This window comes from Neltuma alba, unplaced genomic scaffold (assembly GCF_004799145.2).
Source record: "Neltuma alba isolate B1F8T4 unplaced genomic scaffold, ASM479914v2 tig00010342_pilon, whole genome shotgun sequence".
In the NCBI taxonomy this organism is placed as follows: domain Eukaryota; kingdom Viridiplantae; phylum Streptophyta; class Magnoliopsida; order Fabales; family Fabaceae; genus Neltuma; species Neltuma alba.
The window spans coordinates 336,731-361,706 of record NW_021635252.1 but is presented as its reverse complement, the minus strand read 5'-3'; the positions used below and the strand labels follow the sequence as shown (position 1 = coordinate 361,706).

General features: G+C 35.1%; 2 protein-coding genes across 3 annotated transcripts; both read left to right on the top strand.

The window, feature by feature from the left end:
- Nucleotides 1-1,451: 1,451 nt before the first annotated feature.
- LOC114755799 (nicastrin) lies at nucleotides 1,452-13,969 on the top strand. The gene is made up of 16 exons (XM_028944673.1): nucleotides 1,452-1,695; nucleotides 2,925-3,038; nucleotides 3,154-3,268; nucleotides 3,982-4,064; nucleotides 4,147-4,223; nucleotides 4,589-4,666; nucleotides 5,787-5,858; nucleotides 5,950-6,023; nucleotides 6,819-6,951; nucleotides 7,093-7,164; nucleotides 9,565-9,684; nucleotides 9,967-10,038; nucleotides 10,505-10,645; nucleotides 12,282-12,366; nucleotides 12,473-12,914; nucleotides 13,154-13,969. The coding sequence occupies exons 1-16, from the start codon at nucleotides 1,632-1,634 to the stop codon at nucleotides 13,416-13,418; spliced, it is 2,007 nt and encodes a 668-aa protein (XP_028800506.1). The 5' UTR covers nucleotides 1,452-1,631; the 3' UTR covers nucleotides 13,419-13,969.
- Nucleotides 10,324-21,926, top strand: LOC114755798 (NADH dehydrogenase [ubiquinone] iron-sulfur protein 1, mitochondrial). 2 transcript variants are annotated; one of them, XM_028944672.1, is made up of 8 exons: nucleotides 10,324-10,336; nucleotides 11,889-11,894; nucleotides 15,689-15,692; nucleotides 16,629-17,087; nucleotides 17,791-18,037; nucleotides 19,558-19,852; nucleotides 20,176-20,550; nucleotides 20,774-21,926. In XM_028944672.1, exons 4-8 carry the CDS (start codon nucleotides 16,661-16,663, stop codon nucleotides 21,686-21,688), a joined length of 2,259 nt encoding a protein of 752 aa, XP_028800505.1. In that variant the 5' UTR covers nucleotides 10,324-10,336; nucleotides 11,889-11,894; nucleotides 15,689-15,692; nucleotides 16,629-16,660; the 3' UTR covers nucleotides 21,689-21,926. The 2 variants fall into 2 exon arrangements, with proteins under 2 accessions (XP_028800505.1, XP_028800504.1); XM_028944671.1 differs by lacking the exons at nucleotides 10,324-10,336; nucleotides 11,889-11,894; nucleotides 15,689-15,692 and having other exon boundaries at nucleotides 16,350-17,087.
- The last annotated feature ends 3,050 nt before the right edge of the window (nucleotides 21,927-24,976 follow it).

Here is a 24,976-nt window from a genome sequence, read left to right as displayed (position 1 = left end):
TTAACAACATACTAACTCCATTTTTTAATATAAGACCTATTTTGATTTTTAATTTGGTTATAAGTATAAAATCCAAATCCATTTTATTTTTCATATTTATCCATTTTCTCCAAGTTAGTTTTTGTAACAGTTATATATGTTAAATATTTTATCAAATAGCAAATACACATGATTAGAAAGGATATTTTAAGAAATACAACATTTATGTATTACAACTAGCTAACTTAACTAATTTTATTAATTTACTCAAATTAATCACGTAGCTCTTATATTAAGAATTAGAGGTAGTATTACAATGTAAAAAAAAAAAAAAAGACCACTTTGTCGTTGGAAAAAAATACTGTTTGGTTAAATTTTTCAATTTTCATATGGGATTCTCCACTTTTAAGTTTTATTTAATTTTATTATAAGCTTAGTTGAATTTTTTTAATTTTATATATTTATTATAAAATTTAGAAAAAATTACCATGAGGTCCTAAAAAAAGTTATAAAATAAGTGTCATTACAAAGTGTTTAGGTTGTCATTAGAATTTCCTAGTAATTATTTGTTTTAAAGGCCTTATTATAATTCTTCTTAAAATTTATAACATTCCAATTTAATTAGCACTAGTTCACGCCGGTCCCCCCTTAAATTAGTGTCCTGTCCCGCTCAATGTGTGATTTCCTTTTTTTTTTTTTTTTTTAAATGATGCACTCATGGTCATGAATCTTGAAACCACGTTGTTACTTTATATAAGGACTATGTTAAAAAATGAAAACAAATTTTTACAATTTTGTTGGCTACATCAGGAAGTTTTTGCAATTTCATACTATTAACGTTAGCTTAGACTATTTAGATGGAAACTAAACAATAATTTTAGAAATAATTTTATAATATATGAAATAAATATACAGAGAAGATTATCTCATAAAAAAATGTCTATAAAAAACTTTTCTGAATTTAAAAAACTTTTCTGAAAATATTCAAACACCTCCTTAAAATAAGTGTTTTTATATTTCAGAAGATAAAATTTCTTTTGTATCTTTTTATTTCGTACAAAATCAACTTTTCACTAATAATCTAAACAAGCACCAAGGACAACATCCAAGCCACACAAATTTTTACAAGTTTTAACATGAAGAATACTGTGTTTTGGTTTTGTGTTTGTTTCCTGATTAATATATTATTGTTCGTATTTATAATTATTAAATTTTAGTTTTAATTCTCATAGTTTAATAACCATTTGATTTTTCTGGGAAAAAAACTTGGTTTGAGTTTAACTTTAACTTTAAGAATCAAAATCAAAACCATTTAAAAATATATGAATTATCAGTTAATTTCTAATCAAATTTTTTATTAAATTATGAGAATGATTTTTTTTATTGCCAGAATGTTTTGCTTTTGGTTGACCAAATGGATCTCATGGTTTGGACTTCCGACCATAACTCAACTTCGAAAGTCGAAGCTGAACCCAAGCCACTGGGTTAGCTTTGGTCTAATTGCCCTCAGCGCGGCGAATGTCCCTGGGTTTACTGGCGAAGAAGAAAAACCGCGCGCAGGAGGGCCTCCTGTGCCCCAGTCTTCCTTAATCACTCTTCCATGGTCTAGGACTACGGCTTCCGAGGATTTCCCGTATCAAAAGATTCTTGCCATGGCCTCAACGTTTCTGTCTCTGTGCTTGCTCCTTTGCTTTGGCGTCCGCCTGTCCTTTTCTGGTATCAATTTCTGGCTTATTCAATCTACAGTGGCCATTCTGCTTGAATGATTTGGTCTCTAATCCTGCTTGCTTTTTTATTTATTTTTGGGATAAATCTCCTATTATACTTTTAACCCTGAGTAAAAATTGGCGTAACGATATTTGAGCAGAAACCTGGTCTAGGTGCTGGAAGATGCAGAAGTTATTCTAAATTAGCACTTCTATGGGCTTATTCCCTATGTCTTTCTATCAATGTAACTACACGTTCTTATACCTCGTCTCCAGTTTCTTTTTAATAGACGGGATTTTGGTTTCTGAGACATAGAGCGATATTTTTTTCGCGCTTCGGACCATTAGGCTCACTAATGCAGTCGCAAAACTCCTCGCTCATATCCTTATTTTAAAGTTATTGTAGCTCATATTATTTGATTGTAGAAGGATAAAGCCACTGTGGACTTTGAGCATAATGATAACAGTTGAAGCTTTATAACAAACTGTTTAAACTGTGTCTAACGATAGCATTCTAGAGTTCGTTCTTTTACTAATGAATGTGATCCTAAGTGCGATTAAACTTCTATGCTTTTGTTCGTACAATTCCTTTAAATTTTGATATAGATGTGGCTAATTTTCTTGACTTATGTACTAATAGTACTTGTCTCTGTTCACGCATTAGTATGGTGTCCAATAGTGAAAGGCCTTTTAGCATCTCTTGCAAGTTGTTGATCTGATTCTTGATTTGAACATCCTTGTCTGCTAACACCTCCAATTTGTTCCCCTGCTGAGCTTCATGCTTTTCCATTGCACTCTTCCATCATTGTTCTATGTCTATTATTGACGCTAGCATCTGGTTGCTTCCACCATAGATCCGTGAATTGCCCCCTTTAGTACCGTTGTTAGGATTTGAAAATGGTGATGGGTAGAGAAGAAGAGGTATGGAGATTAGAGAGAAAAAAATAGTTCAACTATTCCATTTGTGACTCAGTATTTTCTTTTTCGGCCAACCATTTGTGACTCAGTATACTGGAGCGTCTAGTATCAAATCTCCTCATAACTAACTTCAATTGATCATGTGGAATGCTTGTTTCCTTTGCCTAATTACAAAATGACTGCCTTCTCACTTTTAATGCTTAGCCCAGCATGAGTAATTTTTATTATGAAACAGCTAGTTATCTGCTTTCTCTTCTATTTCTTTAAAGTTCTGTAATATAATTTGCTGATATGTCCTGTTCCATTTCTGGTACAATTCAGGGCAATCTAACTCCATGGAATCAGTTCCTGATCTTCAGAAGTCTATGTACAAGGTAGTTGATGGATATCCTTGTGTGCGGTTACTAAGTCTTTCTGGACCTATTGGTTGTTCCAGTGAGTCTCCGCTGAAACTTCTCTTATTTCGTACATTATCTGCAATGCTTAATACAATTAGATGTCATTGTGATAACAATCTGGTGCATTCTTCTTCCCTTACTGTATTGCTTAGATCCTGGACGAGACAAGGTTGTTGCCCCGATAGTGACATTCAAAAATGCTAATCAGCTATCAAAGTCATCTGCTATATTGGTGTCATTGGATGAGTTTGAAAGTCTCTTAACAAGGCATGTATATCATATTTTGATATAGATCCACTGTGGAACTTTTCCTTTTCATGCCTTGTATTTCCTATTCTTCGATCTAAATTGTGCTATCTGATGACATCCTTGATTGGTGTGTCATGGGAGTATATCTTCATGAGCTGCAAACTAGCTTTTCCTTTTCAATTTGTCATTTTCTTTCTCTTTTATTTTGGACATTGTTTGTGTTTGTTATAATCTTATGCACCCCGCACCATGTATAAGATAGTTCTTGTTGGTCCTTTTAAATATAGTATATTTGAAGAGCCTAGAGACTAATTATATTATTTATACTTGAAAAACTTAGACTACTGAATATTCCTCTCAACTCCGACCTCTTTAACAAAAAATAGAAGTGAATTCTTGAAATTTAAGATCAATGACTTTCTTGGAAAGAATATTCTGGATAAGCTAATTATTGGGGTTCAATAACTGCTTATTGCCCTGTAAAATCAATAGTTGTTGATATCTTTGACTCAAGGCTATCTTATGTGGATTGATCAATGATATTTTAAATTTTCTGTTAGGAATTTCAAAATAAAGTCGTGGAAGATATTTTCTGCCATCCAAAGAAATTCCTTGCATGGTTGTGTTTGAGTAGTTTTTGTTATCCCCCTTTTTTTAAAAAGAAAAAAGCGTATATTCATCTACCATTTATGAAATTATGCCCATTTGTTGAGCATGAATTTCTCTTTCAGAATATCTGGTGATTCAAGCTTTGCAAGTAAGGTTGCGGGTGTGCTTGTTGAGTCAGGAGCTGGAGTGCAGAATAAGTTGAAAGGTAATTAACTTTCTTTTTACTCATTCAATATGATGAAGCAATGGTAAGTTGCTTATAATAGTTTTTATTTTGTCACTTGTAGGATTCTCTCCAGAACTAAAGTTTCCACAAGTTGAATTTGCTCCTTACCATAACACTGGACATCAATGGAATCCAACTGTACGATAAGACTTTTTATCCAGACTTGCATATTTGTATCACAATGCACAACTTGACATTAGCTTGTACTCTGGTTGTGAAAGAGGTCTTGATCTTCAAGTTCTTCTTTATGATTTTTTCTAGCACATTCTGGTAAATCAGGTGGCTCTGTTGTAAAATAAGCAAAATAAATTTTTTATCTTAAATAAAACACTTGTGGATGACACAAATTTATTCCGGATTACTTTTTCAATGTTTATGCTTGGAATACAGACTATCTAAGCTGGATATCTGCTGATGCTAATGTGGTCCTGAAACAGCACAATGATTCAATGAGTCATTTATAATTGTCCATTCATTTTATTTTCCCCGCTCAACTTCTTCAGGGTTCTGGTATCATGTGGAAATCCTACAATTTTCCTGTTTTCCTACTCTCAGATGGTAGCACCGAGACTCTTCATGAGGTAAGGCTGAGTCACTTATTATTTTATAGTGTGGTACTGCTGATGGTCTAATAACTTCAGTTTGTTCCAATTTGATACAGTGTTCAGTCTTATTTTGGAAATGATTTTGTTTCCCTTAAGATATTTACTGTTTGGAACCATGTTGAGGGGAGGGGGTTCCTACACATGGTATTGAAGGCTATTTATTTAAGCAGTCAAGGATCCGCATTTTAACATTCTATAGTCAAGTTACATTTTATATATGGCGGTGGAGTAGTGATACTTTTGTAGTTCGTGATCTATCCATCTTCCAAACCCTAAGAAATGTCAAGTGTGGGTTCGTGCTGTAGTTCCATTGCATTCTTGGGCCTTCACTAATGTTTAAAATGTTTAGATTGCATGGACTAGGTCCATATCCCTCGAAAGTGTGGGTTCAAGTTTCATTGTTAATGTGAGAAGCTTGTTGGTAAATGATCTATAAATGCTTTTCTAAGCATTTATTTAAGCGACAGGGTTTGCCATGGTCCTTGTTGGTCCTTAGAAACCAAGTTAGCCAAACTTCCTCGCAAATATAAATGTTCAGATGGTAAAAGATATTTAAGCTAGTCCTTCTGCCATGGTCCTTGTGGGTCCTTAGAAACCAAGTGAGCCAAACTTTGTCACAAATATAAATGTTTAGATGGTAAAAGATATTTAAGCTAGTTCTTCTAATATTTTCTCTGTTGTAGTTTACTTAGCAGCTCATGATTGTAGGCGTTACAAACTCTAAAAGATCGGCAAGTTCTTGTCCACTTGAGATCTTGAATGCCAAAAGAGTCGTGGCTTCAGTTAAACTATTATTAGGGGTATAATGTTTGAAAAGTGTTCAATTGCATTAGTGTGATACTGTGATTGTGTTTGATGATGAAATCAAATACTTGCTGTGGTCATCTTTGACCTTTGTTTTCCTTTAAATTGTTGATTTTGGGATTTCTTAAGTGTTGGGTTAATTTTTCTAGGCTGCTGAACAATGTGTATACATTTTGGGTCATATCATCTGCATTGATATTTCACCTAATTATTTAATTAATGCTGATATTCCTGGGCTATTATAAGAATTTTTTATTTAACAAGTTTGGTTCTCTTTTACCTGTTCATACAGGTTGCAACTAAGAATGAGAACAACAGGAAAGGTTATACAGCTAATGTGGCTGAGTTTGATCTGGTGATGCAGGTATATCCAGATTCTTTAGAGGTGTTTTCCTCTAGCACATATAGGAAAACTACAAATGATTGAATTTTGTTATTCTGGTAATTTTGTTTAGGTAACGAAATCTGGAAATCATGGTTCAGAGTCTTGTTTGAAAGAAGCGACTTGCCTTCCTTTAGGTGGATACAGGTGAAGTTTTTAGAATCTACTCTATCCTATGCTTTCTTGTTAACTTGCGAATGTGGTTGTGATATATATTTTTGGATTAGGGCCATCATTTTGGTAACTTACGCCTAAGGCTGCTTGTCCATTTGTAAAGCTTTTTTCAAATGAAATAATTTGTCAATGAAAGCCTGGCAATGGAGGGTAAAGAATAATCCTAAATGAAGTAACATGCAAGGAAAAACAAACTCAGAAGAAAACACACATGTGCTCTGGTCGCTAGACATAGACATGGTTCCTGATGGATCGGCTAAACATTAAAGAAAATATAAACTAGGCTAAGAATATCCCATATTCAGGATTATTAGCTAGAAACAAGCTTGGTACTTGCTCAAAGCATGACATCTGGAGTTCTAATTTGCAATATAATGACTTGTGCTGGAATATTGCTTACACATGGAATATTTAAAGGCAAAGAGACTTGACAGTGTTGCTAATTGATTGTCTCATCCTTTTCTTTCTTTCTTTCTTTCTTGTTTTCTCCTCAGATGTGTGGATGTTCTGCAATAAGATCTTAGTTGCAACAATAAAGAACTTGGAGTTTATGTACTCGAAACACTGAGTTATTTGAGTCTGAAGAAATAGTATCCACAATTGAATAAAAAGATATTGTCATCAAAGCAGATGAGATTAAGCATAATGTCTTTCATATGGTAGAATGTCTAGAAGCTTTATATAGAATATTTCAATGACCTGACCCCTTCCATGCTAGTTCACCCCTTCCTTAATTTTAACTTTTTGTATGTTTCATATGAAAGGCAGTGTCTGGTCATCACTTCCACCAATCAACATTTCATCCTTTGACCATTCTAAACCCATAATACTGACAATGGCATCAATGGATTCTGCTTCATTTTTTCGGGACAAGAGCCTTGGGGCAGAGTCTCCTATTTCTGTAAGTGCAAGTATTTGTGAATTAGTTGCTGAACTTAGTTTATTTATGTATGGTCCAAAAATGCAACTATAAATGGAGTTTTATAGTTTATAATCTTTAATAATTCCTAAATCAATAATGTGATGTACCAACTTTTTGCAGGGCTTGATTGCATTGCTGGCAGCGGTTGATGCTCTCTCGCATGTGAATGGTCTTGGTGACCTTACTAAACAGGTGAATTATGCTGCTTATTCTGTTACTTAATTTTTCTGTTGTCATTGAGCTTGATGAACTTCAGATTTTCCCTATATGTTATGGGTTTTCCTTGTAAGGAATTTTTAGGGTAAAATCTTTCTTGTCAGTTATGTTTCTGTTTGTTTTATGATCGTTGATTTCCTTAGAAAAACTAACTTCTATATGTGTGTTTGTTTTCTTCTGAAAGAAAATTTCTTGCGGCAGTGTTTTTCTAAATGTCTAAGTTTTACATCAATTATTCATAAAAAGATAAAAGAATGTTATTTGAAAGTATATATTTTCTGCAACCCGCTCACATATGTCATTGCAAATGTAACCACACTGATGCTTTAGATCATGCTTATTGTCGATTTTTAATTTAAAATATATTTAGGAAATTTTTTATTAGAGGGCTAAAGGGCATTTGTGCCCTTAAACTATTCTCTCAGGGGCATTGTATCCTAAACTATCAGGTGGTGCAGTGTCGCCCCTCCATTAAACATCTGTTCTTTTGATAGTTAGTTCACAGAGGAGTTATGGAAATAGCCCTTCAAAAATTGCAAATAAGTATCCCATAAGATAATTAATACCAATTAAGTCCTAAAAATTACAAATAAATGCGAAGGGACTAATGATATATCTTATCCTTGTAAAGATGAAAATGCCCTTTTAACCAGCCACTTTGACCGACTACTGGGTGATTATCAAATACCATTGCCGGCAACATTGCTAAGTAATTAAAAATATTATATTTGCTTTAATAATATCTAATTGAAATCTTAATGCTTTAATATTTAATAATTTAAATATTATTAATTACTAATCTTTACACACAATTTACTAGTCATTATTTAAGATTTTCAAATCCTCTAGAAATTTACAACTTAACTGATGTATCTGTAATTTATCAGTGAATGCGCATTAGCTGTAAATTTTTGAATGAAGACTTGTAGATTTGGGAGGAAGACTGATAAATCATCACACTTATTTAATTTATCGCTCAACTACTGTAAAAAACACATTTACTTACACATTAGAAAATCTTGAATACACCAGTTGAGTTGTAAATTTCTGAAGGAGAAATTCATAATTTATTGCACTTTTTTAATTTACAACTTGGCTGGTGTGAAAAATACATTCACCTATAAAATTTGGATACATTAGTTGAGCTGTACATTCACCAGGTAAAAATACATTCCCTCTCACATATTACGCCCTTTTTTGGACTTTGCACTCAATTTGCTCCCTTTTTTGGGTTAAATTAGGAGGGTTTGAATACTTGACTTCTATCCACACCCTATCATATCCTTGTCATTTTAGCTAGCTCCAAGTGGCTTTATTTGAGAGGATTTCTTTCGGGATTTGATCAAAGACATTCTTCTCATCGTGTGTCTGATCATTTCTTTACTGCAGCATCATTCTTTCCTTAAAATGTTAAATCTTGGTAGAAAGAGCGTTCTGTTATAGGTTGGTGATGGTTATAAATTTATGAAGCTGATGTTTGTGAAGGGGGGACTAAGAATTTGGGATATGAAGGCTTTTTGGGGACATTAGGATCAGAAAGAGTATATTCTTCAGGAGGAAGCTTAGATAAGATTTCAGAAATGTTGTTTTGAGGAAGAATGGAAGATTAGCATATCCAGAGATTTGTCAACAAGGAGGAAACTGACTAGCATTAGAAGGGGGAGGATCAGTGGACTAGGGATGGGGAGTTGAATTCAAAATTCTTCAACAGTTAGAACTTCTTTTTCTTGTATTTCAGGAAAAAAATTTGTGAAAACATTTTACTAAGATGTCTATTTTCCTAGGAAACAAACAGATAGGTCCATATATTATTATCACTGTTCTGTCTAGATTTGTGGGAGATTTGATTGATCATCCTTTTGAGCTTTTATGATTTGAGTGTAACAAACTTCAGCAATTGGTAGCTTTTTATTGCTGTCATACCTTATGCTGAGCATGCAAATAAAATACTTTGGACCATATAAATGCTTGTATTTAGGTCTGTGGAAAATGGAAGTGCATTTTATAATGGCTATTTATGCTTCGTCTGGCTGCTGTTTTAAAATACTTGATTATACTGGCATCTTTATGAAGGCCATATCCAAATACCTGAAACCTTATCCTTACTCCTTTGTCCTTGTTTTTGTTGTAATTTTTTCTGGGATTATTCTTCATGGAATTGAATTGGTGGTTGGAATATTTTTCTGCCCCTTTGTGATGGCAAGTGGTAATATCTGATATACTTGTTAATCTGAGTCATCCAACAATGATCTTGGGTTGCATTTTCAAGCATATATATATATATATTGTCAATAGAAAAGGACCATTTATTTTACCTTCATACCATTAATACTTTTCAAAGCTTTGTTGCTAATACTTTCTTAACCCCAAATGCAGCTTGTTTTTGCAGTTTTTACTGGCGAGGCATGGGGTTACCTTGGAAGTCGAAGATTTTTGCTTGAGCTTGACACGCATTCAGATGCTGTCCATGGGCTTAATAACTCACAAATTGAGACGGTATTTTTCTGCTCTTGTTTATGACTATCAGGTTTGTCTTGAAGAGTGATTGTGTCCCACCTATAAGTTAATAAATAGAATCCTTATAAATGCCCGTTTGGCATTAAACTTTGCTTTTTTGAATTCCATCATGGTCTGGGTTCTACTCCCATAACATCTCCTAATTGTAAAATAAAAAAGTAAGATGTTCTTTTCTCATTATTTTTGTGACTTCATCATTGTTTTCATGTATATGTGATTAATTAATTAGCTGACTCTTGGTTTTTTGGGCGACATTAACAGGTTATTGAAATTGGTTCTGTTGGAAAGGGTTTCAGTGAAGGTGGTCATAGATTTTTTGCTCATACATCAGGGGTGAGGTCTTCATTGGTCTATTTGTGTACATCCATGCCTCTTCTAAATGATGCTGAAATTACAATGCATCTGACTTTCTTCATAGTTCATACTTTTGCTATTTTTGACTTCAATTCTCTATAGCCAGTTAGGGATGGCAATTATTTTGCAAATTTTGCTGCTGCTTCATGGAAAACATGAATTGTGATGCAATGTGAGCAAGTAAAACCTGGAATCTTGATGTGAATTGCAGTGATAGTTCAGGATTGAGTTCTTGTGTGGTTCATCTGTTCAAAACATGTAATTTTATTTACCTTCTGTTCCTTCCACCTGCTGCCCCTCTAGCCAAACAATATAATTAACCATATGACTTCATCTGATATATAATGCATGTGAAGAATAAGATGGTATCTGATTTTTCTCTTTAAATTGCTTCATATAGAGGATATTGCCAAATTTACTGATTACTAATAGCATATCAATGCAGGTATCTTCTGCTACAAATGAGACATTGGCTGCCTTGAGGCATGCACAAGAGTCATTGCCGTCTGAGAACATTAAGATCGCTTCTCCAAGTGACTCCAATCCTGGGATACCTCCATCATCCTTCATGACATTTTTGAAAAAGGTGTTTGATACTTTTTTTCCCGCTATTAGTTTGCCTATAAGAACGTTATTATCCAAAGACACCATTATATGAATGACAATTTTTGGAGGAGGTGTTTTATGTTAAGATTTGTAAAAACAGAAGAGAAGGATGAAGTGATACTGATGATTCTAAGTTTGTGGACACTGCTTTCCCCCAACAGTCACCTTGTTTCTATTTGCACCATATTTAGTCCTAGATTGTGCAAAATTGGCTTTACCTCCATATCTCCCTTTCTAGTAGCTTTTTGTGACAGTACCTTTTGTGTTCATGCCTATTGCAATTGACCCTAGTGTTTAGTTTTCTCGTGGCTTTGATTTTAAGGAACTTTTTAGGCTCAATTGCCGCTTTCTTAAGGTGGTAATTCCAATAACTTAACCTCCTAATCTATGAACATGATAGTCTTATCCCCCCTAATAGTAAAAGATTTCCAACAAAAAAAAAAAAATCTAAAGGGGTATAAGCGGACAAGATTGGCCTTCCACCAGCAAACTTCACTCAGCATGAAGATGCTCCTGTTTAAAGATGGTTGGTTGACATTGTCTGAGTGTTATTAGATCTATTCTATATTACACGGTGGACTGCTAACTGGGCACAGTGCAACTGCATCAAAATGTCAGGCGGCAGTAATCTTATGTCAAAGGATCATATGGACAATGTTACTTGTATACCAACTGTATTATTAAAAGTATCATCATATCATGGTGATTCACATTATTGAATTTAATATCGCTTACAGTCTGAGAAATGGAAGGTAATGAAAAAGGTGATTTAAACTGATAATTTTAAAATGGAATTCATTTCCTGTGAAGAGACCTAATAGGGCCTTAGTGATTGTTGAATTCCAAAGCTAAGATGATCTCTTGGACCTTTAATGTCCCATTGGGTGGCAGTGAATTGGAGGGAAATGGGACCCATTATTCTGTCCTTGGTATGTGGGAGGTGGGTCCATCAAATTTGATGGAACTGACTTTGTTGCCCAGACCCATGGAACCCGGTTCCACTTTCCTGAGAATCGCTAGTTTGACCATTTTACCCCCTTGAATCTACACTAAGGATGATGAAGACGACCACAGCAAGGACTAAGATAAGGATGATGGATGATAATGGTGACTTGGGTGAGGACTATGGAGGACGGCGACAACTCTTGCACAGATGATGGCTGACAGCTCTGACTCCTGTTTCATCAATTCCCCTTCGGCAGTGACAGCTTGGTCCTCTGAAGAGAATGGTTCTTCAATTCTCCACGGCTAAATCAGATTTAACTCAGAGGAAGGTTAATAAATTGATTTCAACGGATTCAAACAAAATCAGTGGTTTCACAACTTCACTTTGTCTTCACAACAAAATCAGTATTTGTATTAATTGCCAGAATGCCTTTATTATGTACGAAGTGCTGGCTTCAGTTCCCTAAATGAGTGCATATGAGAAGTGCCCTTTGCCCGCTTATTTGTAGCTTAAATTATAGTGACTTGCATTAATTTATGAAACCAATTTTATTTAGTTTTACTTTACTCTTACGCCATTTGAACTGGTAAATATTGCTAAATACTTGTGTCAAGTGGTTGCTTTTTCTAAAGTCAATTGCCTTTTGTGTGTTGCCTTTTCGTTTTAGTAGAATCCTGCAATCTCGGGGATTGTCGTGGAAGATTTTGATGCTGTCTTTGCCAACAAGTTCTACCATAGTCACCTTGATGATATATGTGAGCTGGACTATAATATTGGTTGTTTTTTTTTTTTAATTTTCTTTCTCATGATTTTCACCACATATCCATGACTCAAGTCTTTTCATTTGATTGATTTATGCAGCGAACGTAAATTCATCAGCTATTGTTGCAGCTGCTTCTCTTGTTGCCCGAACTCTGTACATTCTTGCTAGTGAAAAGGAAGATGCGAGAGATTCAGCTTTAACTGCTATAAATGTAAATGCGTCACTTGTCGAAGAACTTATTGGTTGCTTATTAACCTGTGATCCTGGCCTTTCTTGTGAATTAGTGAAGAGCTATATCTCACCTTCATCAGCCTGTCCTAGCCATTATGTTGGTGTTGTCGTGGATGAACCTTCATCTACCCCCTATCCAGGATACATTAACGATGTTCCCAGGTTTATCTGGAATTTTTTATCTGACAAAACCTCTATTTCAAATGAAAATGGTAGCACCGGTTGTCAAGAAGATTGCAAGAGTAGGGATGAAGTTTGTATTAAAGCAGAGACTGACGGGAAGGGTGTTTGTGTTGCCTCTACAACCAGGTATTTTGCTTCTTTATACTTATTGATGCAACTTATGATCCTCAATGACAGGAGATTGGTGATGGTGCTGTGGTCAGCCTATTTGTTAATGTGTATTTTTAATTCCCTTATTGGTTATATCTATCCTGCATATGAAGTTAGAAAATCTTTTTGTTCTCTTTTTAATCTCTGCGTTATCATGAACTGCCATCTACCAATGGGCATTGATCGGATTAAAAAAGTATTGGTAATCCTTGCAGATATGTCCCAGCATATTCAACGCGATTAAAATATGAATCAGGAGTATGGAATGTTTTGCCCCCGAATTCATCTGACGAGATGGGAGTTGTGGACCCAGTCTGGACAGAAAGCAATTGGAACACAATTGGGATTCAAGTGTACACTATCCAAGATGCGGGTTATGACCGCCTTGTTTTGTTTGGGGGTATCACCATTACAATCTTAGCATACGTTGCAATAGTAATCACTAGAGCTTTTATCACCAAAGCCATGAAGAGGGATTGATTTTTTTTTTTGGGGGGGGGGGGATTGGGAGACCTGCCCAGAAAATTTGAGGACTAGGGCTGAATCAAGTAGGGGTTATTTGACTGTCAAATTTTCTAGATTTGAATTTTTCAAGGATGTGAATTATTTGAGCTGCATCCTTGTGCATGTGAATTCTATGTAAGAATGCCGTCATTACCACAACTTGCAGAGCAGGGCATAGCTCCCTAGAACTGGAGGAATAACAAAAACTTGAGGAGGGTCTTAAGATACGTCAGTCTTTTCCTTTGCCCCTGTTGCGATGTAACTGCCTATTATGGTACGTGTATAAATTTTAGCCTAGTTTCTTATTGTCTCAATTTGAATCACGAATGCCAGATTCATTTGTGAACACGTTGAAATTAAGAGCAGAACAACGCTTGAAGGGAGTAGAGGAACGGACAGATAATGTGGAAAAGGGGCGTATTTCTATTCCAAAGATGGCGGGGCATTTAAATGCAACTTGAGGAATGATCAAAATGTATGTGTAATGTTACTACTCTTGTGCGACCATGGTAAGAGAAATTGCGATATATTTAGAAACTTTTAACTGGCTGATCTGATTTCAGTGGTGAGTTCGTGAAGGTTTAACAATGAGGCCTTGAGTCTAAATGCTACTTCCTCGTCTTTTTTAATAAATAACTTTAGGCTAAATCACATAAATTAAAAAGTTAGGCTAAATTGGTTAAAAACAATAAATATGTGAAAATTTAAAAAAAATTTCTTTAAAAATATCTTTATTTATGAGGGAGTATAAAAAAATAAGAAAATTGTTATAATAAAGAGAATTATGAAAAAAATATTATATGTGATGGAGTGAGATTAAATTAATAATTTTCAGAATATTTATTATTTAGAAAATAATGTTTTGGGAAATGAAAAATAAATAGATTAATTATTAAAAATATTTTTTTGATCGGGATAAAATAAAAAATTTGCTACAACAATTTAACAGAACTTGCTAGTGTTTATATTTAGGTATAAGGAAAGAATGGTGATTGTTGTTTATAAAAATAAGGAGGGGGAATACACGTCAAGAAAAATTCTTTAATAGTAGCATTTATTTTGAAACTGTCGCTTCCATCATTGGTGAATGTAGAAATTCTCTCCTTTTTCTTAATAAATTCCTCTGCCTCCTTATAAATAAATTTGGAAGGGAAAAAAATGGGAACTGCTTCTAATTAATGCAAAGTTGCTCTCAGACTTCCAGGTCAACCTTAATCAACTCATTATGGTCAGCTTCCAACATGCATGGACTTCTTGCTTAGAAGTTAGAACTCCCAGAAGGAAAATGCGCTTTGTTAAAAAGGACCTTTTGTATACTCAAACTTGAAAAACCATCAAATGAATCAAATATTGGTGGCTAGACAACTATGCAGAATCGTGGACAAATGAGTCATATTTTTAAGAAGCATCGCCCTGTTACATCCCTGTGTTTTCGGTTGTGCGATCAAGAGTCATTGCATCATATTTTTTGGCCATGCCTATATACAAGAACTATCTGTTTTGGATCTTCTTCTTGTCATTCTTGGCAAATTGCAACAACGGTTGAAGGATTGGACAAGCTCAGCAAGGGCCTGTTTGGAACAGCTTATGGGTCGTTTGGAACAGCTTATAAATAGCTTATAAATAAACTTTCAATAATAATTTACGGAATACGAGCAAGTATGTGAGATGAGTTTTGTCTCGACTTACGTGAAATGTGCTTATAGGGAATTTCTTAAACCCTCCCAAACAGGTACTATAAGTAGCTTTTCAATAATGATTTGCGAAATACAAAACAAGTATATAAGAAGAGTTTTGTCTCGATTTACGTGAAACGTGTTTATAGGGAAACTCTTCCACTTTGCCAAACAGGACCCAAAAAGAGTGAATTTGATCCCCAAGATCATAGTGGCACTGGGAAAGCATCCCATACTTAGGTAAAGTACAGAATTTGGAGTTAATTCCAAGGTGATTAATGCTTTATCTCAGTTAATGGCCTAGGTAAATCAAGGGTACCCAAAAGTGCAAAGTATAACTGACAGGTAACAAAGTTGTGTGTGACCGAACAAGGGCCCTGCTTTGGGTTTGTGGGTGAACTCAACTGCATGTCTAAAATTGTTGTGCCAAAAAAAAAAACAAGAAGCAAAAACATGCTACACCTCAGCTATGGGAAAAGGAACCTTGCTCTGCATAAGGGATTACTAATAATCAGTGAATTTCAAGGATTACTCCTATAAGGTATAATATTCACCTAGCTACTAAGATAGTCAAGTTCTTGAAAGATATACACAAGATCCTGTCTTCTGCGCCTTTGATAACCAAACTGGCTCGAATGTGGTCTCAGGGAAAATTAAAAAAAAAAAAAGCAGAAATTGTGATCGGTGTTTATTCTTATGCAGTTGTAGCTGTACATAACAGAATTGTTTATCACAAGCAGAAAATTCTCAGTAGTTTTAGTTCTTTTTTTTAAAAAAAAAAAAGAAATTGAAATCCGGAAATTTGAGATGCTCTTTGTTCTCTTAAATGTAAAAATTAGCTGTAAGATTTTAACGTATTCTGTCTCTAAAATTTATATTTTTTTTTTCAAACTATTTTTACTATAAGGGGTTTTATCCATAATATCAGTTTTAGTGTATATGATTGGGTGAGTATTTTGAAAAAATTAACATATTTATTATAAATAACTAACTTAATTTATATTTTTAATTTTAATGAATAAGTCATTGATATATTTAGAATTATAGGATAAATTATGATAATTACAATCAAAATTACAAGCATTATTCAACAAGTCGTCGGATCCTCGTATTAACTGTGCGTGTAAGCTTTATATTTTTTGATTTTCATGCTGACGTGTAAACTTTATATTCACCAAGTGTAAGTCGGTTAATGAGCCTTCTTCCAAAATGTTCGAAGGGGCAAAAAATCTGTAGGCTGCTGAAACCATACGCAAAATTTTGTTTATTTGAGGCCTCACTGCAACTCGTGTTATGTTCAACCAAAAACATCAACAACTTCGAAGCAGAGCCAGGTACAGGCCGGAATATCCATCGATGGGGTAGCAAGGGACTGTTAATTTCGGTATCTCTGCAATCTCTGTTTTTCTTCAATCTCAGAAAGCCAACATCTTAAAGATTTTGGGGGGAAAACGGTGATAGTGTGATCAGAAATCTTGAAGCGTCAAATTTGACATTCGAGGAGGTAAAGATTTGAAAGAGGGAGATTGAGGCGCGCAGAAAATGAGGTTGGGGACGTTAGCTTCCAAGGTTGTGCGACCCGCCTCAAAGATCCTGGGTTCCCAGAATCCTGGGAACCTGCTCCTTCGAACCATAGTTACGAAGCCGGAGCTTCGGAAGCCAGAAGCTGCGGCTGCTCAAGCCCAACCTGAACAGGCTCCGGCCGATCTTCCGCCCCGAACTCCGGTCGCCGGAGCTAGAATCCACTTCCCCAGTCCAGATGACGCCATTGAGGTCTTTGTTGATGGGTACCCGGTCAAAATCCCCAAGGGTATGACTGTTCTGCAGGCATGTGAGGCTGCGGGTGTTGATATTCCACGGTTTTGCTATCACAGTCGGCTATCGATCGCCGGGAACTGCCGTATGTGTCTTGTCGAAGTAGAGAAGTCTCCAAAGCCTGTTGCTTCTTGCGCCATGCCTGCTCTTCCTGGTTAGTTTTCCCCCCATATTTTTCTGAATTTTGGCCTTGTTCCCAATCTTTATTAGCTTTAACTTTGTCTTGTTTCGGTTGATTTTATTACTTTATTTGTTTTTGGGTTGATTTTGTTACCCCTGACGAGTCAGATAAGTTGATGAAATGTTTGACTTTTTGGTATGATCAGGGTGATTGTGAGAGTTAATATCGATTTCCAAGTCATTAGTATTTCATCCTGTTAATCATTCGGTTGAGTATAGTACTTGCTCTGTAGCCTTAATTCGTATACTTTATCTTAGGGGAGTGCGGCCTTGTAGTTTATCTGTACATTGCAAGCGCTATTGACAGCAGGGAAGCAGGGATCCTTTTTTCTAAGCATTTAGGTTTGAATTTAACCCATCAGACGTTGAGCTAACATTTCTGTATGTAGAAATCATTATTCTGTTTGTTGTGCTTCGTTTATTTAATAGACGGACGCCGCTAGGCGCATGCGCGCGTCATCTTTTTTCCCCCCAAATCATATGCTGATCTGCCCTCAATTGGTTTTATTTCTTTCTTCATTACACGGTTGTTATGGTTTACTTTTCCCTTTTTAATTTAGAGATATTAGAAGGGGGGGGGGGGAAGCTCTGATGATTTCATGATAGCTTATAATTTTTAAATTCAAATTTGATTTGGCTTTAATTGGTTTCTAATCGGTTCTTAATTTTACTATTAGGTATGAAGATTAAGACTGATACACCTCTGGCAAAGAAGGCTCGCGAAGGGGTGATGGAATTTCTTTTAATGAATCATCCATTGGACTGTCCAATTTGTGATCAGGGTGGAGAATGTGATCTACAAGATCAATCAATGGCATTTGGCTCTGATCGTGGTCGGTTCACTGAAATGAAGAGATCTGTGGTGGATAAAAACCTTGGTCCTCTGGTGAAGACTGTGATGACTCGGTGTATTCAATGTACAAGGTCAGTGCTGGGTTTAGTTCCTATATTTTTATGCATTTATGATATGATTATACCAAATTACAAAACTCTATTGACTTTCTATATAATGGAAGCAGGGATGCCTTATAATTATACTGGTTCGTCTGGATTATTTTACGGTGTTTTTGGTTCAATGGAAGGGAGGGGAGGGATTGTAATGATTCTTTATACAGTTTAGAAGGGAAGGGGACGGATCTAATAATAAGCTTATGCCTTTATCAAATTTGAGTTTTTTTCCTTCCTTTTTTTTCTGCTTTTTGAAAAAGACAGTTATTTTACAACTTATTACTCCCTTGGGTTCAAAATATAAAATAAACTTTATCTATTTACATTTATCAAGAAATTAGGTAAAATCAGTTTAAAACAATAAATATGTAAGGCATGTATTTTTTTCCCCCAAATATGCCTTTATTAACAAGAGAATAAGTTAAAGATGCAATAAATGAATCAAAGAGGAAATATAATTTATATTAGCGGTAAAATTGGAACGACGCATTAAATGTTTAGATAAAGGTGAATGTTATCTTATTAAAGAGACCAATCTCTTCGAACAAAGTTTATCTTATATTTTGAAACGGGGGGAGTAATTTCTTGTATTGAAAATGTCAAAACTTTAAACTTGGAAGTGTTAAAACTTCCATTTTACATGTTAAGAGTATCTGGTATTTGGGCTGTGAAATCCCACAACGAACAGGGGGTCAGGGGTCAGCATAATTACATACCTTAATTTTTTGAGGGTGACATCATAGTGAAGTTCTTATTTTTGGAAATGCCAAAAGCAATTACATCAAATAAATTCAGAGCTTCTCCTCCTATCATTAACTTCCACCTCCATGCAACAAGGGTTGGGGGGGTGATCTAAGGTGCAAAAAGGATCATAACTAGAGTGAGCTAAGTTAGCATGTCTATTTAATTATTTATGATTTTTTGCTAACACTAGGTTTCAAGGCTTTATGCGAGATTCAAACTGATGTATTTGTTATTGCTAAAGAGATTTGTTGTTATGAGATTTCTGATGGTTCCAGAACCATGAACATCATTTTAAAACATCTTTTTGATGTTTTTATCATGCTTTTTCATATCTAGAAATCTGTCATTTATTTTATTTGTTTTCATCCTCCTCTCGTTTCGTTAAGAAGTTTGATTAGATATTAGATATTATGTGTTTTGTTGTGAAATTTAGGGGATATATCTAACTATTTTTAACTTTTAGCCTTCGGTCAAGTTATTGGAAACAATTTTGGGATGTGTGATTCTTTTTCAGTCCTTTTGGCTTTATATATTATAGTTTTCTTTAGAACAGAGTGATGGATAATTATCTTGTTTGATTGTCTCTTTTTGCTAGCTTTAAGCTATACCTTGTCCAATGTGTTGGAATGCTCTGTCCCTATTATCCTCCAGCAATGAGAAGCACAGTCAGTCTTGTCTTTATTTAGTCATGTAAATTTATTTTATTTGTGAGCTTTACAAAACTCTGATAGAACATCTCTTTTATCCAATAGGTGTGTTAGGTTTGCAACGGAGGTTGCAGGAGTTCAGGATCTTGGCATGCTAGGCCGTGGCAGTGGAGAGGAGATTGGAACATATGTTGAAAAACTTATGTCTAGTGAACTTTCTGGAAATGTGATAGATATCTGTCCTGTGGGAGCTCTTACTTCAAAGCCTTTTGCATTTAAAGCTCGTAATTGGGAGCTGAAAGGAACAGAGAGCATTGATGTTACTGATGCTGTTGGATCCAACATTCGAATCGATAGCAGAGGGCCAGAAGTTATGCGCATTTTACCTCGGTTAAATGAGGTGCAGATTCTTAAAATTTCTGTCTAGCTGTCCATATTTCTTTGGTTTTAGCCCCTTTCTTACCTCTGTCAGGTTTTTCGTCTTTTTCATTTGAACTGTATTTTCTTTTGGAGAAGTGTATGATTAGTTCATATCTTATTTTTTGCTGGTGTAAGTGAAGTTCTTTGAACTTTCGTATTTTACTTTATGCTGTTAATTGCGAAATAAAATACAGAACATCCCCCACCCTGAAGAACAGTGTACCAGGAATCACATGGAGTATGGGTGAAAACTTGTGAATTTTATCTTTATCTGCCGTCCCTAAGTCTGTTTGCTCATTGCAGGACATAAATGAAGAATGGATTTCAGATAAGACCCGCTTTTGTTACGATGGTTTGAAGAGGCAGAGATTAAATGACCCAATGGTTCGTAGTCCTGATGGGCGTTTTAAGGCTGTAAGCTGGCGTGATGCCCTTGCCGTGGTTGCAGAGATCATCCACCAAGTTAAAGCAGAAGAAGTTGTTGGGGTTGCTGGCAAACTTTCTGATGCTGAGTCTATGATGGCGCTAAAAGATTTCTTGAACAAAATGGGATCAAATAGTGTGTGGTGTGAAGGAATAGGTGTAAATACCAATGCTGATTTACGGTCAGGGTATCTTATGAATTCAAGCATCGCTGGTCTTGAGAAAGCAGATGTTTTCCTATTGGTTGGAACCCAGGTATTCGTTTTTTTTCCTTCTTTTTTTTCCCCCTTCTTTTTTTTTTTTGGGGGCTGATTGTTGAGTTACATATTCCGAATTTGTTGAGAATTATTGTTTATTGTCAATTGGTGGGAAAAATCTGATATGTCTAGATAGACTCTGCAGCAAAGATTTGCTTAAACCATTTTCCTGCCTCAAATGAAGAGAATTCAAACTCGTTAATTTGCTGCCAAATTTGCAGCCACGGGTAGAAGCTGCTATGGTTAATGCCAGAATACACAAGACAGTGAGAGCTTCCCAGGCTAAGGTTGGGTACATTGGGCCTGCTACTGATTTCAACTATGATCATCAGCATCTTGGTAGCGACCCCCAAATACTAGTCGAAATTGCTGAGGGTCGACATCCATTTTTCGCCACTATTTCAAATTCTAAAAACCCTGCCATCATTGTGGGTGCTGGGGTTTTCGAGAGGAATGACAAGGATGCAATATTTGCCGCCGTCAATACTATTGCAGAAAAGGCGAAGGTTGTCAGACCTGATTGGAACGGCCTTAATGTACTGCTTCTCCACGCTGCCCAGGCTGCTGCACTGGACCTTGGGCTTGTGCCACAGTCTGACAACAGCATCGAGTCTGCGAAATTCGTGTATTTGATGGGTGCTGATGATATAAACTTAGACAAGATCCCAAATGATGCTTTTGTTGTGTATCAAGGTCACCATGGGGACAGAAGTGTTTATCGCGCTAATGTCATCCTGCCGGCTGCAGCCTTCAGTGAGAAGGAAGGGACATATGAGAATACTGAAGGATGCGCTCAACAGACATTGCCTGCAGTTCCAACAGTTGGTGATGCCAGAGATGATTGGAAGATAATTAGGGCTCTGTCTGAGGTTGCAGGAGTGAGATTGCCCTATGACACTATCGGAGCCGTTCACTCTCGAATTAGAACTGTGGCGCCAAACCTTGTGCACATGGATGAGAGAGAGCCTGCTGTTTTCCCAGCTTCTCTGAAACCTGAAGCCACCGGGAAAATGAATTTGAAGGCTCCTTTTGGAACTGCAGTTGAGAATTTCTACATGACTGATTCCATTACCAGGGCATCAAAGATAATGGCGCAATGCAGTGCTATGCTATTGAAGAAGGAAGTAAAGAATTGACTTTTTTTACCTCCATTTTTTGGGTTCAAATAAGAGATGCAGATTCTGCAGATTCGCGTATTTCTTTTCCGTGACGTACAAGCCACAGTGCTTGGCCAGATTGGAATTGCATAATAAAAATTAAACAGTATGCATCATGCAATGTAAGAGCATCACATTTTGTAGAGTGTAAAATTTTGGATAGAAGTAATTTGTAGGGTTGGATTTAAGCTTCACCTTCAGCTCCTATTCTTTGAAAGTGGAGAAACAGTAGTTTTCAACATTTAACGCTGCATATAAATAAATAACTTTGCGAATATTAAAAAAAAATCGGTTAATTTGTGCACTTGTAATAAATGAGTGTTATTAATATAAGAGTTAAATAATTAATTTGTGAATGTTAAAAAAATTAGTTAACCTAGTTATATATAATAAGTAAGTTGTGTTTCTTATAATATTTTCATTAATCATGTATTTTTACCATAAGGACTATTCTGGGAGAAGTAAATAAATATAGAAAAAACAGGTTGAGGTCTTTTACTTGGTTCAAATTGAATCTCTAATTAGATTTTATAATAAAGATGAGAGGTAATATCATTCATGATATATAATTAACAAATTTATTATATATATGTATATTGCTGGCAATATGTGTATACATATATAAGTATGTATGGATGACTGGTTGATTTTTGTCGAAGATAAGATGAAGTTGTCCCTAAATAAACCGCCGCTTGTTTGTTTAACCATTAGCCGAAAGACATGAAAGAGAAAAGGTGCCGAATTTATTGTGCACAGCTTGTAAAGGGATTTAGTTGAATCACATAGATTACTTTGGGCTCTTTTTTGGATTCAAAATAAAAAAGGAAAAACATTTAAACAGGCCAGGTTCAGTGATGATTAAAGGACATAACAAATATTAAAAAGTATTAAAAATATTCTATTTTTTTATAGTTGCAATCAAAGATCTTTTAATTGGGAGAATGAAATCAAGCGGACACCTATATGGATGTAAATTACAGCATGAGGATGAAGAGAATAGTAAAAAGTCATTAAACCCTTTATTGTGAATTGGTGTTTTTCCCAATGTCAATTCTTATATTTGAATTAACAAAAGAAACATAATTTTTCTCCAACCTAACATTTGTTCTTACAATGCATATCCTGTGTATTTATATAGATCCTCAGAAATCAGTTGTTATTTGGCAAGAGGACTTGCATATCACGAGTGGACATAAAACTAGCTTACTATTATTTTTATTTGATACAAATAAATGTGTATACACACAAACATATCAATGTTAAATTTGAGTTTGAGAAATCATCTAAATATATTACTATCTCTGGTTCTAATTATAAAACTTCATTCGTAAACTCCAAATAATATTTTATAATTAGAACCGAAAAATAGTAAGTAGTGTTGCCATTGAGCACCTAGCCAGTTTACACTTTTTATTTTATTTTGTTTTAAAGCAGTATGCATTTAACGAGTGCAGTTCGGCCTTCATTGGGCTTTACTCAACAAGTGTCATATTTATCCCCATTCCTTCCTTTTTTTTCTTTTTTTTTTCGGTATAATTTTTTGAGAGAATGACAGAAAAAGAACTGAAATTATAAATTTCAAATCAGATTTGATAACACAACTTTATTTAATATTGACAAGTTTGAATTTACAAATGATAACAAATTTTTGTTAACATTTTTTATTTGATATTTACAAAATTTCAGCCTTTTTTTTTTTTAAATTCCCTTGTTTTTTCTCCCCTTTTGTTTGCTGCTTTGAGACGTAAAGAAGCAAAACCTTATTAGGGAATTTGCTTTTATTTCTTTTTAATTCAGTTGATAGGGACCTATGTATTTGGGGATTAATTTATTATTTGGGGGCCAAGAAACTGTTATCGCCAAGCATCTATGCATTATCAAATAAAACGAAATGACATCCTATAATTTAATATCAAATAATATTATTAAGTATAAATGTGACAGTGCTGTAACACATACTAAAATATAATATTGAATTATATATAATTTGACATTCTTTTTATGAATGAAATAGTATATATAGATACAATGTGGCATACTTTAGGATCAAAAAGTTTTTCAAGGCACTCATAAACTTACCTTTAGTTTTCACCTTAAACATGTCTTTTACATTCAAACACCCCCCAAAATATACAAAAAGAAAAATTATGTGACTTAAATTTAGGCTATAATTTCTTACTATCAGAACCAGCCTCTATTTGCTCATTCTCTCTCTACTTGCATTTTTTCCCTTTTTCAGTCCTAAATATATGTGCGCTTCTAATTACTATCTCAAAAAAAAAAAAGAAATTATACCATTAGAATAGTCTTGAAATAAAATAACTTTTAGATTTACTCCTATTTCTGAGAGGCTATGTATATAAGTTTTTTTTTTTTTGGGGGGGAGGGGAGCTGATTGATGCTCCAGCATATAGTGACTAATATATAAGACCATCAATTCGTCTCAAAGGTGACTAATATATAGAGTTCTCTTGGGTGGATGGAATGTAACAAAGGTGTATTGTTGGTTTTACAGTTTGAGAGTGAAGAAATATCTGTCACTTTTTGTGGGAGACAACTAGAAAGGAATGGGAGCACATGAAAGCCATATGCGAAACAAAAGATCTAAAACACAGAGAAGAGAAAATGAACAAAAACGAACAAGAAAAGGAGGCACAACCTCCTTCCCTTTATATGTGTCTTAATGTATGCCTTTCACAAACACATCACATGCCACAAAACCCTAATTTACAGTACCCACCTCTTAGCCTTATATGTGGATATATACTATCACATGCCACAAAGCGTGTGCCTCCTGTTCTCTGGACCACTCTCTCAATCATTGGCCTTCTTCCACCCACCCACCCACCAAACCCTAACCCTACCCTCCCAGCACCTGAAGATCTTTATGCCAATCTCAGTCCACTCTTCTCTTAGATTTCCCATCTCTCCCTCCTGTATTATATCTCATCATTAATTATGTAGTTTTGTTCTGGAAATATGCCCTTCTTGTTTCAAGTCTTGTCCACAGTTCGACACGGTAAGTTCTCCATATATGTATGCTAAACTTGTTGTGTCACATGCAACTCTCGAGCCTTAAAAAAAAAAAAAAAGGACAGATCCAATTACTTTAGGAGATTCCATCATCTCTTGATTAACTGTTAGGTGTCTAATATTTATTAGTCTAATATAGGACTGAAAGAGAGTTGGGTTCACATACGATTAAACTCTATCTTTTTAACCTTTTTTTTTTTAAACCGTAATAACTCAATTGTTTCGTCCTAAAGT